The 16,192-nt window shown below is 49.9% G+C and overlaps 9 protein-coding genes across 9 annotated transcripts; 4 read left to right on the top strand and 5 right to left on the bottom strand.

The window, feature by feature from the left end:
- Positions 1 to 272: 272 nt before the first annotated feature.
- BC939DRAFT_443549 (uncharacterized protein) lies at positions 273 to 530 on the bottom strand (the record flags this gene model as incomplete). Its single annotated transcript, XM_051554557.1, has 1 exon — positions 273 to 530. The coding sequence occupies exon 1, from the start codon at positions 433 to 435 to the stop codon at positions 274 to 276; it is 162 nt and encodes a 53-aa protein (XP_051415028.1). The 5' UTR covers positions 436 to 530.
- Positions 531 to 904: 374 nt separating this feature from the next.
- On the top strand, positions 905 to 2,223 carry BC939DRAFT_443546 (uncharacterized protein). Its single transcript, XM_051554556.1, has 6 exons — positions 905 to 1,029; positions 1,111 to 1,218; positions 1,333 to 1,376; positions 1,492 to 1,570; positions 1,739 to 1,761; positions 1,850 to 2,223. Exons 1-6 carry the CDS (start codon positions 954 to 956, stop codon positions 1,940 to 1,942), a joined length of 423 nt encoding a protein of 140 aa, XP_051415027.1. The 5' UTR covers positions 905 to 953; the 3' UTR covers positions 1,943 to 2,223.
- Positions 2,223 to 2,724, bottom strand: BC939DRAFT_443543 (uncharacterized protein). The gene has a single exon (XM_051554555.1). The coding sequence runs from the start codon at positions 2,646 to 2,648 to the stop codon at positions 2,436 to 2,438; it is 213 nt and encodes a 70-aa protein (XP_051415026.1). The 5' UTR covers positions 2,649 to 2,724; the 3' UTR covers positions 2,223 to 2,435.
- Positions 2,725 to 3,145: 421 nt separating this feature from the next.
- Positions 3,146 to 7,663, top strand: BC939DRAFT_500769 (uncharacterized protein; the record flags this gene model as incomplete). The annotated part of the gene is made up of 3 exons (XM_051560078.1): positions 3,146 to 3,920; positions 4,025 to 4,473; positions 4,715 to 7,663. The coding sequence occupies 3 exons, from the start codon at positions 3,146 to 3,148 to the stop codon at positions 7,661 to 7,663; spliced, it is 4,173 nt and encodes a 1,390-aa protein (XP_051415025.1).
- Positions 7,664 to 7,925: 262 nt separating this feature from the next.
- BC939DRAFT_500768 (uncharacterized protein) lies at positions 7,926 to 8,612 on the bottom strand (the record flags this gene model as incomplete). The annotated part of the gene is made up of 2 exons (XM_051560077.1): positions 7,926 to 8,007; positions 8,113 to 8,612. 2 exons carry the CDS (start codon positions 8,610 to 8,612, stop codon positions 7,926 to 7,928), a joined length of 582 nt encoding a protein of 193 aa, XP_051415024.1.
- A 1,049-nt stretch (positions 8,613 to 9,661) lies between these two features.
- Positions 9,662 to 10,512, bottom strand: BC939DRAFT_526742 (Tom7-domain-containing protein). The gene is made up of 3 exons (XM_051561381.1): positions 10,268 to 10,512; positions 10,131 to 10,140; positions 9,662 to 9,908 (listed from the first exon to the last, which is right to left on the bottom strand). Exons 1-3 carry the CDS (start codon positions 10,359 to 10,361, stop codon positions 9,860 to 9,862), a joined length of 153 nt encoding a protein of 50 aa, XP_051415023.1. The 5' UTR covers positions 10,362 to 10,512; the 3' UTR covers positions 9,662 to 9,859.
- Positions 10,513 to 11,167: 655 nt separating this feature from the next.
- On the top strand, positions 11,168 to 12,032 carry BC939DRAFT_474829 (P-loop containing nucleoside triphosphate hydrolase protein; the record flags this gene model as incomplete). Its single annotated transcript, XM_051558450.1, has 4 exons — positions 11,168 to 11,197; positions 11,292 to 11,384; positions 11,500 to 11,630; positions 11,744 to 12,032. 4 exons carry the CDS (start codon positions 11,168 to 11,170, stop codon positions 12,030 to 12,032), a joined length of 543 nt encoding a protein of 180 aa, XP_051415022.1.
- Positions 12,033 to 12,414: 382 nt separating this feature from the next.
- On the top strand, positions 12,415 to 13,702 carry BC939DRAFT_474828 (uncharacterized protein; the record flags this gene model as incomplete). The annotated part of the gene is made up of 6 exons (XM_051558449.1): positions 12,415 to 12,456; positions 12,552 to 12,700; positions 12,852 to 12,897; positions 13,057 to 13,151; positions 13,256 to 13,398; positions 13,530 to 13,702. 6 exons carry the CDS (start codon positions 12,415 to 12,417, stop codon positions 13,700 to 13,702), a joined length of 648 nt encoding a protein of 215 aa, XP_051415021.1.
- A 125-nt stretch (positions 13,703 to 13,827) lies between these two features.
- BC939DRAFT_443535 (uncharacterized protein) lies at positions 13,828 to 16,140 on the bottom strand. The gene is made up of 4 exons (XM_051554554.1): positions 15,799 to 16,140; positions 15,417 to 15,599; positions 14,107 to 14,868; positions 13,828 to 14,007 (listed from the first exon to the last, which is right to left on the bottom strand). The coding sequence occupies exons 1-4, from the start codon at positions 15,965 to 15,967 to the stop codon at positions 13,916 to 13,918; spliced, it is 1,206 nt and encodes a 401-aa protein (XP_051415020.1). The 5' UTR covers positions 15,968 to 16,140; the 3' UTR covers positions 13,828 to 13,915.
- Between the last annotated feature and the right edge of the window lie 52 nt (positions 16,141 to 16,192).

The following is a 16,192-nucleotide window of genomic DNA, read 5'->3' as shown; positions in this document are numbered from 1 at the left end:
AGTACGCGAAGCAGGTTCACAAAATCGGACGCAGGTTGGAGTGTCTGGTTCTTCCACTCTGGTGAGCCGAAAAAGTATGCGAGTGTGAGGGCAGGGTCATCGATGTCCCAAGTCTTGATCCCCGGTCTTGCTATCGCCGAGTTCATCCTACTACTGACGCTGTCATCGCCCATCCTCGGTCCTAAAGATCCATCTGGGTTACCTTGGCCTTTTGTTGCTTGAAAACTATCCGAAGAGATATTGCTGTTCTCGTTGTCCTCTTGAGTCATGACCTTATACGGATCCATCTCTGGCCACTGCCACTGCCACTTCTGTCCAAAGTCCGAGTAACCAATTCCACGAGGCTGCCGGTTCTGACTTAAGTAAATAGTATATGACAGCATGATAGAAAAGATGATACAGCCGATGGTGATCCAGCGGGGGTGCCGCGTGCATGAAGGCATGTTTGTATGCTCCAAATGAAGCGATGGGCCCTCATAATGGCAGGTGTCGTATAGATGATTGTCTGAGGGTGTCTTGCTGCGTGATTCCATTTGGTACCAGGCCGTCGGATATTGCAAAAGACTGAGGAGTAGAAACAAAAAAAAAAAAAAGGCGAGAAAGAAGAAAAAATATGAGGCAAGAAAGCAATACACCAGGTCCAAGGTCAGAAGGCAGTAGCTGGCGTATGAAAACGGGAGTGAAATAGGAGAGAAGGAGGCCAGGAGTCGCGAAGGATCACATTGACGAGTGGATGCTGGAGGGGATGGGACCTTCCTTATTGGCCTGGCTTACTTGGCCGTTCGTACGGACATTGCAGATAAACTGTCTACAGTGTGTCGCGTGTCGCGTTCGCGGCGCGTCGCGTCTCGTCCGCTGTGTGTTTTGTCAGCGGCGACAGGGGGTGGTCGCACAAATGTTTCGGCCTATTTTACCACCAATTGACATCCTCGCGTCTCTGATCCTCACAAGCAATGGAGCCCCTAATGGAGGGAACATCAGTCGACACGCTGAATGCTCTTCTCAGGTCCATCGCAGCCGACAAGCAATGTAAGCCTGGTAACTGACATCATACACACGGGTCGAAACCACGGATCGGTAACCCTCTTATTCTCATCGCCAATGGAACAGTGAACAACGATCATCTGATGGCACTCATGCACTTGTGTGGTCACCAAGGAGATCTTGCAACAGCATTTGTCATGGGTGCCTTGCGTCTGCTGGATATTCCCGACTCTGGCGAGTTCTTTTTTTTTTTGTTTGTTTATTTGTTCTTTGCAATTCCCATTGTGTTATAGTATAAGGCAAGCATGGCGCTGATCTTGACTTCTGCAAACAATGTAACATTGCTAGTTGAAAGGCTAGTCGCGCATGATTCGGAGAGGACAATATACAAGGTACTATAGAAACCCGAAACGCGTCGTGTTTCCGCAAAACTCTTCATTGATCTTTGCATGAATGCGATTTTTTATTTTTATTGTCTTCCACAATTACCTACCATCCTCGACTTAGGTTAGAGATCTGGAATCAGGCATCTCGTTGACGTGTAGACCTGCACTCCGCCATTGCACTTGCGATCGCTTTGTCCAAGGTATACACGCAATAAATGATGAATATGCATTGCGTTTCATCTACTAAACAGATAGATATTGGTGGCAATGTATGAGCGATTTACTAAACCAGAGGCTGGAAACGCATGTTTAAATAACAGCGATCTAATGCGATTTTTTTATGCTCTTTATGATCCTACGTGGGCTAGTCCTGATGAGCGATGCTATTACGGTATGAATGGATGATCTCTGCATTTGAATGATACCAAGTTCTCTCTCGTGCTGTTGTGGCTAATACCATAGGGATCTCACAAATTTAGTGCGAACATGTCCTGGCAGCGCAATTGTCTGAGGCCCTTGGGATCATGAAGGAAACGGTCATTTCGGATGAATCGTTTGTAGAGTACTTGTGAAAACAAGAGAAGAGGGTCCAGGATTGCTGTTCTCGTGGCGTGCAGATGTGGGTTGGCCGCGGAGTAAAGGCGCAAGGCGCAGGGTAGAGAGCGCAGTACATGAACCTCACTCATTTTGGTCTATGATGAAGTACACTTGTTTTGTACGCATTGGTCCAAGAACACTACATACTTTGGCCATGTATTATTCATAGCGGAAGCCGTTTTGATGTCAACGCATCCAAAGTGACAATAAACATGTCGAAGTGCAATGCAGTCTTTATTCATCCCCTAGTTGTCCCCCATCCAAAGAAAAAAAAAGAAAAAAAACCCCCCCTCCCTCCCAGTGCCATGGACGACTGAACCGTCGCCAGATGCGTGTAGGAAGCGGAGAACGAAGATGAAAAATAGACCGCCGTCTAAATGTGATAAAAAAAAAGCTCCATCCTCCTGAAAGAAGGAGGGCTTTGCCATGCCACGGCACAAGATATTTCATTCCATCTACTGTGGCAGCTCAGATAGTACTTTTAGAATTGACACAAAAAGTGTGATTAGATGGAGCACCCTGGATTTTGAGCAAACAGCGCAGGCGATAGGATGCATGAGAAGCGAAGGGGGCCTGAGATTGGTGCTGAAGCAAGCAAGAGGGCCGCAGGACGACCAACGCGAACACGTCTTCATCGGTCGGGTGGTTGATGGACCGTGGCCATGCATAAGGCAGGCGCATCGGGTTGGACAAAAAGAAAATAGAAGGCGAATGAGCGATAGTGAAAGGGTTGGCTGGGTTTCACGGGCAGCGGCACTCAGACATCGTATCCAAAGTGGAAATATAGATAGACGCACCAGGAACCACGTTGAAGCTTATTTTTTTTTTTTTTTTTTTTGGCGCCCCTTCTCCCCCGCAGGTTTTTTTGAGCTGATTCCTAAAACTGCATCTCACTCCCTCACGCCTGCATCCACTCCTCCTCCTCATTCCCTCCTCCTCATTCCCTCTCCATGGGTACAACTGCCGCGGGATCCATAACCCTCCTTCCATAAGGCATACCCACATTTTATCTTTATCCCTTTATCCTTAATATTTCACACCTATTGCCCCACACTGGAGACCCATTCCCCCCTGGGAAAAATAAGCACACTCATATACGAACCACTATACATACATACACCCACACATACCCTTTCTCTCCTCCATCGGATCCCTATTTATCACCACACAGCTCTTCAATGGCAGCCCCCAACGCACTGGACGAGTATCCCTTCAGTCTTGCCGCTGACAGGGATCAACAAGGATTTACAGCCAGGAACACCCCATACATATCCACCGCAGACATAACCCTGTCCAGACCCATCCGCCCTCCAGCCCTCGACAACCTTCCCGAGCCCTTCGACTTCCTGCCGCACACCATCTCTCGCTCGTCTACCATGTCGGTACAACCACCACTCAGTGCCCCGACAAACCATCGGCGGAACCAGAGCTACGGACACATCAACTTCCCTACGCTGGCTCTTCCCTCGAACGTGTATCACACCAATCCCTATGATACCCACGTCAACCCACTCAGCCCAATGGCGGCTCGGAGTTCTTCAATGCCCACGACACCAGGAGTCAGTCATGGCCCTATCAGCACCAACCATAGCGCTGGAGTTGAGAAGGAGACGTTCACATTGTCGGATCGAACATCGAGCCTTGTTCAAACCACAGGCCAGGTACCTCCGCCCCTCATCGGATCGACATCTGTCATCCACAGCAATCGCCTATATCTATTTGGCGGTCGACAGCCAGGGAAGGATCCTTCCAACGACTTGTTTGTTCTCGACCTGGAAACGCTTGTCTGGACCCTTGTGAAGGAACAGGAGCAAATAAATCTTCAGCAGCAAGGCAAAAATGGGGTCCAGTACTCGGCATATGCAGGGATATCTGGCGTAGGACATCAACAGCATCCATCCTCGTCTCATGCCCAACCATCACACGCAGTGTCCCTAGAAGCCGATGCTACTGGTAAGCGCCTATGAGGCAGATAACGGACATGAGGAATGGAACTGCACAAGGACTGGCTGGTCTCATCAAGATTCTCCTTTTTTTTTTTTTTGTTCTGGGGTTAGATTGCGGCACAGAATGCCATGAAGATGCAGCACCATCCATGCCCCGGCCACGATACTACCACTCAGCGATCCTAGTGACAGCACCACCACTCGTTAGTGCCGAGGGGCTTTTAACAGGATGGGGCGATGAGGATACGGCTCATATGATCATTTTTGGTGGTCGCGCTCTCAAGAATGATGACGACAGCAGCAGTAGTGGCCCGGATGGAGCGGAGATCTGCTTGAATGACACCCACATTTTGGACCTGGAGACGCTGCGGTGGATTCCCTCTAGTCTGAATCTAGGCTGCCCCATGGCAGCGGATGAAACCTCACCAACGGACACACCCGCACCCTCGGTCTCCTTATCTTCCACCGCACCGCCAACCACACCGCCGACCACGGCCGCAACAGTCGCCAGCACCGCGGGCGATGATACGACGACAGACAGTGCAGATGACTCTGTGCAGGTGAGTTGAATTGAATTGAGCTGTATGCACGGTGATGAGAGGCAGAATGTCCGGCTGTGACACAAGCACCAAAAAATAAATAAGAAAGTGCTAACAACGGCACGCGTGACACCAGCAAGCTCGTTCTCGGCCGAGCTTTTTTGTCGCTTCTTTTGTTGGCAGCAGAGCGACGCAGTGGGCTACCGAGATTACCCGGACTAACTCCAAAGGTCTCCCTCTATGCCCCTCTATGCCCTTCTAGCCAACCGGTCCATCCAGCCCACTCGAGAGCAAACGCCATGCGGAAAGTGAGCATATCCAACCATCATCATCGTCAACAACAGCAACAACAACTCGGCCTAGACACAACCCATACCAGCGTCACATCCCAGAGCCCCGCTTCGCTCACCTTGTCTCCCTCACAGGCGACCACATGGTCGTCCTTGGCGGACGAGGGAATGACAACGAGTACATCCAGCAGATCAGTGTCCTCGACTTGAAGACCCACGTCTGGATTCATGGCAATAAACTCAACGGACATTCCTGCCAAAGTCGTTCGACGTTGACCAGTGTGGAGGAGAGACCAATGGCTCGCCGTAGACGGCGGTATCTGGAATGTCTTGCAGCAGAAAAACAGCTCCATCAATCATCTCCGTCATCCTCCGCCTCATCGCTCTCTCTTTCCACCGACACTACAACACCGATACCATCCCCTCTACCATCCCCGGCAGCCTTGATCACACCTCTGCTGAACCCACGCAAAAACTCCTGGCATCGAGGTGAGGGACATCCATTCGAACCATTGGTCGTCTCAACAGAGCACCCCCAGCGGTTCAAGAGCAACTCTGGACCCCCGTCTTCAATGGAGCAGGATGGCAATATTCGGATCAGACCAGAAAAGGGTCAAGATGGCGCCAGCACTTCGAACGTGGATAGCCATGCTAGTTCAGGCACGGATAACGAGCATCTCAGAGTCACAGCGAATTCTACAGGTCACCGCGATGATGGACTCAGGGTGCGACAGCCATCCATTGCAGGAAGCACAGCAAGCTCATATACGGCACTGACACTGACGTCCTCAAATATGAGTACTATCAGCTCAGGATCTGAAAAGTCGAGGACGCGTTCAAAGTCGAGCGTTTCCTCGGCAAAGCACCACTATGGGCAAGCACCACCAAGTCCTCTACCGCCTGTCACACATGCGGTGCCGAAGAAGTTTTTCGCGAAATCCAGCAGCAGTATGTTCGATCTCGACAATCTGGCGACAACGATCGCTCGCGAACAAAAGGATGGGTTGAGGGGTGGACCGGTCAGTCGCGAGACGCAGCCTCGAATCAGAAGGAGCAACAGCAATAGCACCGCTTCGACTTCGAGTCGCAGGAGCACGGGGACCGTCGATGACAGCCAGGGAAGGCGGGGGATACACCGTGTTTTTGATGGTGACGATAGTAGCGATAATCGACGATCGCTGGACAGCTTCCTGGATTCAGCTCCTTTATCAAGGTTCTCTACTTCGGACGGACAAGACGAACGAGACGAACGAGACGAACGAGACGAACGAGACGAACGAGACGAACGAACAATTGAGCAGCTGCGGTCTCGACCAATTCCTACCCCCGTATCCCAGCCCTTGTACATGTATTCCAACTATGCCGCACCCGACAACAAAATGAAGCGAGATTTCATCAAGGTCCAGACTGCAAAAGGATCTTACCGACCTAATCCTGATAAAATCACTTATGACTTCCGACCAGAGTGGACGGCATTGGACCTTGGGGCGGGAGCTCTTGGTGGAGCTGAGGGTATGATTCCTCCGAAGATGATCTTCCCTGTGACCCAGGTCGTGGGCCACTGCTTCATTCTGTCGGGTATCTCGGTCGACGACGACGAAAACGCCATTGCTTCTTCCTCATCCCATACGGGACAACCGCCTTCGGGGATTACTGCGCCTACCCCACCATTAGGCAAACGGCAGCCATATTCAGTTTGGATGCACCACTTCCACAGTCACCAATGGACTCAGCTCGAACTGTCAAAGAACTTGCGTGATGGGAAATGGGTTCAGTCTGTCTTGGATCGGGACGCGAATTTTCTCTACATCCTTGGACAAAGGACTGAGGATCATAGCCAGGAATACCCCGAGGAGTCGACAGGGGGAGATCTGGCGACTTCCGAGGCAGAGATGGATTGCCCCGAAGCCGTGGCGTTTTTTACACACATGGTCAAGGTCGACCTGGAGGGCCTGGAGATTTGTCCGGGGGTGGATGAGCCTTCGGTAGGACCGAGCGGACTGAAGCTCGGATTGGAGATGCTGAGGGATGGAATTGGCGCGGATGCGGTCCTTGTGAGTTCAGTCGATGGTGGTCGCGTACGGGTGAACTCGGGTATAGTCGGTCAGCGGTGGGGATATTTCCAGGCGTTGATAGAGGAGCGCAACAACATCAAGGACTTGGAGGCGAAGAAATGGAGCGCCAGGATGGACTCGTTTGACACCAGCGAGGTGGATTTGGAACAGAAGTTGGCATTGAAGCAGTGGTATCTCAGTGACCGGCCAGCAGAGATTCTTGTTCGGGAGTCGACGCCTGTCCTGGTCGGATTCCTCCAATACATCTACACCAACGACCTCGTGACGCCTCATCAGCTCAAGCCGAAGATACTTCAGGGTCTACTACTCGTCGCCCATTTCTACGACCTCACGCGACTGCAGCAGCTTGTGCGCAGAGCCATACACCAGCAAATGAACACGAACAACGCACCTGGGACATGCGTGGTCGCTATCTTGACTCATGAATTCGGGCTGCAGACCCGGGCACTGAGGACCATGTTGCAGAGCGAGCGAATGGCACAATTGAGGAGGCAGGGTGAAGCTGCGGAGGCGAAGCGTCGCCTCGACTTTGCAATGACCCGACTGGAGGAGATTGAGGAGGATCGGAAGCGTAAGGCATCCATGCAGACGAGCCAGAACTTCCTCCAGCAGTTTCATGGTCCTCCCAGCAATATGAGCGCTGGTGGCGGTGGATCCAGTCCTTGGACCCTTACAAGCATTGGAGGTGCTGTATTATCCACGGGAAATTCTGCATCGTCCATCCGGTCGGGGCCAATGGTTTCTTCGACCGTGGCCTCGGGCAGTTCGACTCCTGGACTGAGCACGATTGGCAGATTTTTTAGACATCGGGAGGAATCTGTGGAATCGATGGGCCCTATGGCCTAAGCTTAGCATTTTTTTTTTCCCCTTTACTGTCGTGGTGAGTGTAATAAAACTATAATGATACGCCACATAATGCGGCACGACAGTCTTCAAGAAAAAGAAAAGAGCAAAGGCAAGATGGTGGGTTTATTAAAAGTGCTACTCGCTGCTAAACGCGATGCGCTTTTGTGAGTAAATGGTTGGTTGAGTGATGCTGGCAGCAACGATTGTCTTCCACCACTCCTGACCCGCAAGACGCCCTTTGTTCTGTCGTTTACTATCCGACTCAGTCCAACAGCTGTGCATTCTTGAGCAACACATACCTCTGAAGGTCCTTGCCCTTTCTCCTCCTCTTGCGCTTCAGCGCCCTACATTTTTTTTTTTTTAAAGCATTCGTTAGATGTCATTAATACTAAGAGTCCTCAGAACAGAAGGGCGATAAAGACCTGAATGAAAAATACAACCAAGCATACGAGAGTGCCTCCGGAGAAGAAGATGAGGCTTCATCCTGCAATCCCCTCGAAGCATGCCGCTCGAACCGTCTTCGTCTTGCCTCTCGTTCTACGGCTTCACTAGAAGGGGTAGTAGCTACTGGTGTGGCTGTGAACGCTGTCGAGACGGATTTTGCAGGCGTAGGTACCGTAGCAAAGATCCAGTCATTGTCAACACCACCACTGCTTCCAGAATTAACGTAGCTGGAAGTTGCACTGAATGTCTGGTACTGTTCACTTGGTGCGGGATCCGTTTCTCTTCCGTGTGCATAGGTCCTTGAAGGAGCGAATGATGCCCAGTGATTGCTGTTGTTTCCTGAGTCGTCCTGGTCCTCATAACTGCCTTCGTCGCCGTCACTATCGCCTTTATTGAAACCATCGCTCAAGTCGTGATCTTCAAGGTCTTCCTGATCAAAGTCACCATTCAATAGCTCGGTCGCGAAGTCCGGCATGGTCGTAGTGCCGATCACTCTGGCTGGCATCTCTGTGTTTTCGAGGCAATACATTTCGTTTAGCGTGAAATCTTCAGGTTTTATAAACGCGCATAAGGGTACCAGGCGGGAAGACGACAATGTTGGGGTTGGGGATGATTGAAAAATTGAGCTGTGCCGCTGCTTGTTGGTTGACCCGGCTGCTGCGGTTGTAGAATGGATCCCCTTGGGAACTTGAGAACGAGAAGGAAATCGCTTTGAGTGGCAGTAATAGGGATCTACGCAAGCTCTTGGATGCACAATATGCTTCATATTGTTTCCTAAAGATTGTCTTCAGGGATCAGAGCAAAAAAAAAAAGAAAGAAAAGAAAAAGCGATGGACGGTTATTCGACGGGGCTAGCTGCTGTTGCGCTGGAAGGGGAAAAGAACTGCCTATGGAGATGCGAGAGAGATGGAAGGGTGTTTTTGAATGTATGAAGAAGGAAAAAACAAAACTGATCGACACGAAACTTTTTTTTTTTTTTTTTTTTTTTTTTGGTGGAACGAGACCGTTTCTGGTCCGTGCGTCTACCCCAGGTTTTCGATTGGCTACCCTTACCTTGGGTCCGAGCCCATGGGCCATGATATTCGATCTGACGGATCTTATCTCGATCAGATTTTTTTATTTTTGTATCCTAAAAGATAGTTCCTCCCCTCCCCCCTAAACTTACCGACCTGTAACCTATCCGCGGCATTCACGCACTTGTAGATAGATCTTATGTTTGCTGAAGGAAAGAATGCGTGCAAGTGGTAGGCAAACAGGCAAACAGGCAGACAATGGGCAAGCTGAGAAGCGAACAATTCATGTCACACTTTCGAAGAGTGCCGTCTTGAGTTTGAATATCAATAATTAGTTTTAAGGGGTCAGAAAACCGAATATCCTCAGTTCAAGGCCAATCCCTGGCAAAAAAAAAAAAAAAAGTAGTAATCAGAATGGCCAGTATATCCTGATAGTTAGATTGTCGATGTGTGAACGGCACAGGAAGCTGCCAACTATCACGCTCTGAAGTCAATGTGATTATAGAAATCCATTCGATTAGTGACAGAAAATGATATCATAGTGGTCTACTTCTGTGCGAATGTCGTTTTTTATTTATTTTGAGCATAGATAGTTGCTCGGTGGGTGTCCAGTAAAGTTCTGTTATGGCTCCATCATGATCTGCAATAAGATGTTGGATGCCCTCCTTCTCCTCCTCCTTCTCGTCTTCGTCCTTTTGCTGCTACCCGCTGTCGTCGCATCCTGAGCTCCTGTACATATTTAAGCCAAGGGAAGGATGAGGCGGATCAACGAGGGCTTGGGGTCGCTTCTGTTCAAAGTGAGAGACCATGCAAGAAAGAGTTCAATGTTAGTTTCCGGAAGGAAAAAAAAGGTCGAAAATCAGATTCTGGCGATAATGTCCCTGTATCCTATCGAGCACGCAGTGTTTCATTATCCCCAAGCAAAGGAACAGAGAGGCCATTGGTAGGCTTTGTCGCTCCAGCTCTTTTCTTCTGTGCATCAATGCGAACACGGTGTTGCTGAGTATTACCGGGTAAATCCTATAGATAAGCAAGTAAAACAAAAATGGGTCGAGTTAGCAGACAGACAGATAGACAGACTTGTGAGAGTGGTAACCGCAGGAAAGGTATATTAGTAGCGGGAATCAAACAATTGCGTTACTCGTACCGAGGTAGATCACGAATGGGATGAAGCCAAAGTGGACGACGGTCTTGACAACCTCGGTGGCCTTGAGAATAGCTTCCTTTGTCTCGTGGTTCATGGTGAATAAATGTATATGCAGTCGAGAAAGGGATGGGATGCAAAAGGTGGAGTCGAGAGTGTTCGAAAACGGTAATGGGCGGGGTGAACGCTTTCCGTGTTGACAAAATCGAGTGGCTTTTGGGTCAAAGGACTGGGGAACCCTTTTTAACTCGAGAGAAAGCTGATGCCGGCCCCGCAACTTTGAGCAACACAACCCTTATAGGAATGGCCACTGCCGCAAGAATAGCAAAGAGACTGGCTCAACCATGGTCACTACCAGCAACAAAAGCAGCAGCGGCTCGGTGCTCGTTTAATAATACTTGCGTACTCTGGAACCAGATATCTGTACGGGAGATCAGGACAAAAGCCGTACTTCGACGGAGACCTATCCCGTCAGCCGATCGACCTGTACCTCAGGAGACGTCGCTGAGGACATCGCCGGTAGTAGCTAGTACAACAACAGATGCTGGTTCAGAATTATTAAAACGCGCCGTCCCGACGGCAAGTATGCCAACAACACAACGAGCTTTAGATGCACCCGTTGCTTCCACCAACAAGCGGATACAACGAGGTTTTCCCACAGAGGAACCAGTAACACGACCCAAAACTAGGTACCTCAATAACAAACCCGCCGCATCGTCACTCAATACAACAGGAGATCAAGCTTCGAAGACTGACAGTTCAAAGGAGACAAAACCAGAAAAGTTTCCAAGGAAGCTCGAAGCGTTTCCATTCGTCCCAGGCGCGACGACGAGCGAGTTGGCGAAGGCACACAAGTTCTTTCTCTTGCCTGCGGAGTTTGTCAAGAGTGCAACCAATATAGATATGATACCCGAAAACACCGTTATACCGGAGGTAATTTGCACCGCACCATGTCGTTGGGCTGCATGAACCTCCATTATTTGATGCTAAAGTGCTCATATACTAACTGTGATATGTGCCTCTGTAGGTCGCGTTCATCGGCAGGAGCAACATTGGAAAGTCTAGTTTGATCAATGGCCTTGTCAATCGAAACGGACTTGTCAAAACCTCAAGTAAACCTGTACGTGCTGCTTTCTAGGATCTATTCCTCGCCACTGAACACTTCTCTTTATTCTACGGAAATGCCGGTGTTGCCCTGATCTAACATGGCTATGTTTTTTCGGTCGATCGGCTAGGGCCACACGCGGATGATGAACTTTTTCAAGGTGGGCGAGAAGCTGTCCTTGGTCGACATGCCAGGATACGGCTGGAAAAGTCGGGATGAATGGGGAGGCATGATTCTCAACTACCTGCAGAACAGGAGAAAGTAAGTAGACATCACTAGACCGACCTCTGTCTTCGTTCTAAACGACAAACAAGCAACTCTCTGGGAACTGTTCGCTAACAAATCCGATGTGTTTACCCTGCATGCTTGGCTAGCTTGAGGAGGATATATATTCTTGTGGACCCATCCCATGGACTCAAGGAGAGTGATACCCAGATCATGCAACTCTTGGACGGATCGGGCCTCTCATATCAAGTGGTGTTGACCAAAAAGGATCGACTCTCAGTGACAAAGTACAATGCTGCCAAGGCAGAGATCGAGGCACAATTGGTCAGAGATGCGATCTGTTGTTTCCCTATGGTGCTCGGCGTCAGTAGTCGGACCAAAGATGGACTAGATGAGTTGCGAGCTGCGATCATCAAGGCAGGGCAACTATCGCTATAGTTGATTGCCAATAAAAAAAATAGAAGAAAAAGATAAAAAAAAATCCCCCTCTTCGATCTGGAGAACCGCGTTTTATGGGAATCAAGGTTACCAGTTTCGACGCGTCTATCGTTGATCTGCTCTACACTTTACGGGAGATGTAAAGAGGCCGGAAAAAAGAGAGCGCTTTGAAAGGCTAATAATAACCCGCTGCAGGCAATGGCACAGCGCATGCTTGGGCAACGCTCTGTGACCCGCCTCTCGTTGCCCCCTCTTTTTGAGTTGGGAAACGCAACTTCAGGAGTGTGATCCCCTTTTCTTTGTTCCCTTCATTCACCTCACTCATTCAACCACCACCACCACTACTACTACTACCCTGACAAAAAACAACGAAACGTTTACCATGAGCACATCACCAGTAGTCGACACGCCATCTGTAGCCCAGGTAACACGCTCGTCCTACGCGCGGACATGCATTTTTTTTTTTTTTTTTTTTTTTGTGAAACCAGCCCATAACTTATTCTGCCTCTCTTTTCATAGAACACCGAGCCTGAAGTCGTCGATGTGAACGCTGTTGCCGATATCATTGAGAATCTGGAAATCACCCCGTCAAACAGGATGCTCTTGCCGACGATCGATCTGGACGCGGAACTGAAATCTGTTCAGGAACGCTTGGAGGCCATTGCCAAGTACGTCTAGAGCGGTAGTTACAGACCGTGTCTTTCTTTCTTTTTTTTTTTTCTTTTTTTCCTTTTTTTCTTCTGGAGACTTCATAATGCTGCTGAACTTCTTTTTGCTACTTGATTCACTGACATTCGTAATGTCTTCTCATCATCACAGAGAAGAGCGCGAGGGCGCAGATGCTGAGAGGGTGGCTCTTGAGGAGGTAAGAAATACAATCGCTCATCGCAAGACATTTGTCCTCTCTCAGCCAAGCAAAACCCCCCCCCCCCCATTTTTCAAGCAGCTGAATCCAATTTTCTGACATATCTTATTTTGTATATATATATATATATGTGTGTGTGTGTGTGTGTGTCAATAATAGCTCGAGAAATCGACTGTAGCCCTGGTTGCTGTCAGGACTCAATTGAAGGAGAAACAAGAGCAATTGGATTCTTTGGATCAGTCGGACAACAGCCGGTAAGTCTGAACACAGATGTTGTCGACTCTTGTTCTTTTTTTACATAATTGTCGTTCGCTCACCGCTAATGCTCTACATTTTCTTTCTTTTTTCTTGTGAATAGATCAGATCTGCAGTCAGAGGTGGATCAATTGGCCCAAGAGGCAGTTCAGAAGGAACATCAATGGAGCGCCACTAAGGAGGTCTGCAGTCGTGAGTATGGCCCCATTGTCGATAGCCATGCTGCGCCGGTGACTGAAGTCAAAGGTAAGCACAACGTGCATCAACCAAAGTGCTGCTGCTGCTGCTGCTGTTCAGAAAGAAGCACACAACGATCAATCGGTTCACTCATATCATTTCATTCTCTTCTTCACCTTGTTTCTGTAAAATGAAAACAGCCAAGGCCCAGCATGATATCAAAATGCTTCAGGAACAGATCGCTAGCCTGCAAAAACAACTGGACGCCGTTTCTATCCGAAGAAAGCAAATGGCTGCTGACGCAGAGGAGCAGCATCGGAAATTGGCTGAGCAAGGTCCTGGGATCGATGATGACGATGAAGTGGACGCTTAGACAATCCAGAATACCCAATCCCCATCATGTTTAAACTACTTTGGCAAGGAAACATAATTTCTATCGTACAAAGTTGAACTCCAACGTTTATTATTAAAACTGGTTGCTGTCGTACACAAGACCATTCCTTGGCTCAACAGGGGCGGTTTATGACATGTTGATTCGATATGATGCCTCGATACTTTTCTTTATTCTCTTCATTCCAGCTGTTCTTTAGCGGTAACGACCGCCACCCCCCATAGGTGGAGGGGGCGGCACTCTTCCTGCTGATACGCCTGCTAATGACGAGAAATCCAACGGGACGGCTAGAATTTGAAAAAAATGATAGTCAGCAAAAAAAAAGGGTAAGTATCATGTCCTGCATGCCTTTACAGCGTGATCGCACGTCGATTCATGCAACTTACAGCTTCCCGTAGAGTTTCCGCTGGGATACACTTTCGATCCAGTACTGTGATTTGCCCGAGGTGCAGGAAAGTCCGAGGCCGTTCTAAATGTCCACCGACCTTCTGTTGCTGGTGGCTCTGGTACAGATGCAGCAGGACGAATGTCGGGTTTGACTGGGGCAGAACCAGACCGCGCTCTGGGGGCTACCCCTGGCAGGGGTGGAGGGGTGCTGGGCGGCGGGCGTGTCCTGTTCGGAGGTGTGGATGGTGGATTAGACGTAAAAGGTGCTGTAGAAGGCGTTGAGGGAGTAGCGCGCCCCGGCTGCGGAGGAGGTGCACGACCTGGAAGTGCAGGTGTTGGTCGTGATGGTGTTGCTGGTGGGTGAGCTGTTCCATTGGGCCGTGATGGAGGAGGTGGTCCTATCTTTCGTGGTGGAGCAGGTGGGGCGGGCGAACGGGAGAGATTAGGTGGAAGTGTGGATGCTGGGCGTCCTGGAGTGGGTGGAACCGCCGGAACCGCACGAGCAGGCGATCCATTGGCGGATGGTGGAGCAGGTACAAATCTGGAGGGTGAGCTGCCCTTAGATAAACTAGATGGCGCTGCAGCAGAGAGTGGAGTGGCAGGTGCATGACGTACGGGCGGTGGTGTCCTTCCTGGTACACTGGGAGGTGTCGCTGTTGGTACTGGCAGTGTCGCTTTGGCGGGGCTGTTGAACGTGGGTGGTTTTGGAAGTCCTCTAGCGGGAGTTCCATTGCTGACGTTGTTGCTGGCGCTGTGATCGGCTATAGCGCAAAAAGAAGAGGGGGTGGATATTAATACTTGGACCATGTTGCATAACGACGACGATATCCATGTGGGGTCAGCGCCTCTGTTCCAGCGTCGAAAAAAGTGTCCATGGCATTGCCCAAGAACGAGTCGACAGTGATTGCGCGAGCATGCCGTGAGAACAAGCTGCATTAGCGGCAGGATGCGGGCAGCCTGACATGAGCAGAGCAAAGACAGAATCGAGAGCGCAGGTACATAAGAGTTGAGTTGAGTCAAAGACAAGTCGAAGTTGCCTGAGAGCTGCTCTACCACTCTTTCCGGATTGTAATAACCATGTTGTGTAAATATAACCCATATCGTCTTGTTTTCGGTCCGATCGAGCTGCTGCTTGTTGCTACCCTCGCCTTGCCTGCGTCGAATGCGATTGTCGTGCTGTCATCGCCTCCTTGCCTCCTCCGAATGTGCTTAGTCGCCGCCATTCCAAGAGACCAAACCAAAAAGAAGCACCAATGCCAAGGGACGAGCGAGAAAGAAAGAAAAAATACAGAAACAGCCCACATCTTACCTCCTGTGTCCAGACCGCCGCTTCGACTCTTGAGTTTGGGCATACCTCCTGCAAACAGCCCGCCTAGCTGTGGTGCGCCTCCAGCCCCCGCTGCGCTACCGCCATTGCTTGCGCCACCACCGCCTATTTGCGGTGGTCGTGGTAGCGATCCTCCGCCGCCCCCAATGCTCGACTTTGGCGCATCTGTCAATGCATTAGATAAGATACAAAGAAAATACGTTTAGCGTGTCAGCACGTCATAGCCCAATCCTTTTGCACGCTCAGAGATAAACCAACACATATTACGACTCTCTCGTTCTTATGAGTAAACGAGGAAGGCAGAATATGCATATTCCAGACAACGAAATACTGAAGAAAAGGAAGAAAGGGACGAGGGTATTACCGACGATGGGAGCGGAGCGGTCGTTGGTGACAGCCTTCTTAAGTCTGGTTCCGCTTTGGATTTCGCTGAGGAGTGCATTTCTGTCCTTGGATGGTTTAGGGACCGGTGCTGCGGCAGGTGGTCCACCGCCTGGTGGTGGAGGAGGTGGTGGTGGTGGTGGTGGAGGCATGGGCGGCTGTCGAGTTGTTGATGGAGAGGGAGTAGGAAGAGTTCTTGAGTGAAGAAACGGTGATGCGCAAAGACTTTACTGATGGTTAAGAGTACTCGTTGGTTAATGCATCACGTGCGGAGACAGACCAGGTCGCGCCTTCTTTGCATCATCGATTCTCTCTTCTAATGTTTCATCCTCCTCTCGAACACTACATCGCCTCCTCTTCCTCTTGTCTCGGGCTCA

The sequence above is a fragment of the Gamsiella multidivaricata genome, assembly GCF_025024155.1.
Source record: "Gamsiella multidivaricata strain RSA 2152 chromosome Unknown BC939scaffold_14, whole genome shotgun sequence".
Classification (NCBI taxonomy): Eukaryota; Fungi; Mortierellomycota; class Mortierellomycetes; order Mortierellales; family Mortierellaceae; genus Gamsiella; species Gamsiella multidivaricata.
The sequence above is the reverse complement of the archived record's forward strand: the minus strand, read 5'-3'. Positions and strand labels throughout refer to the sequence as shown.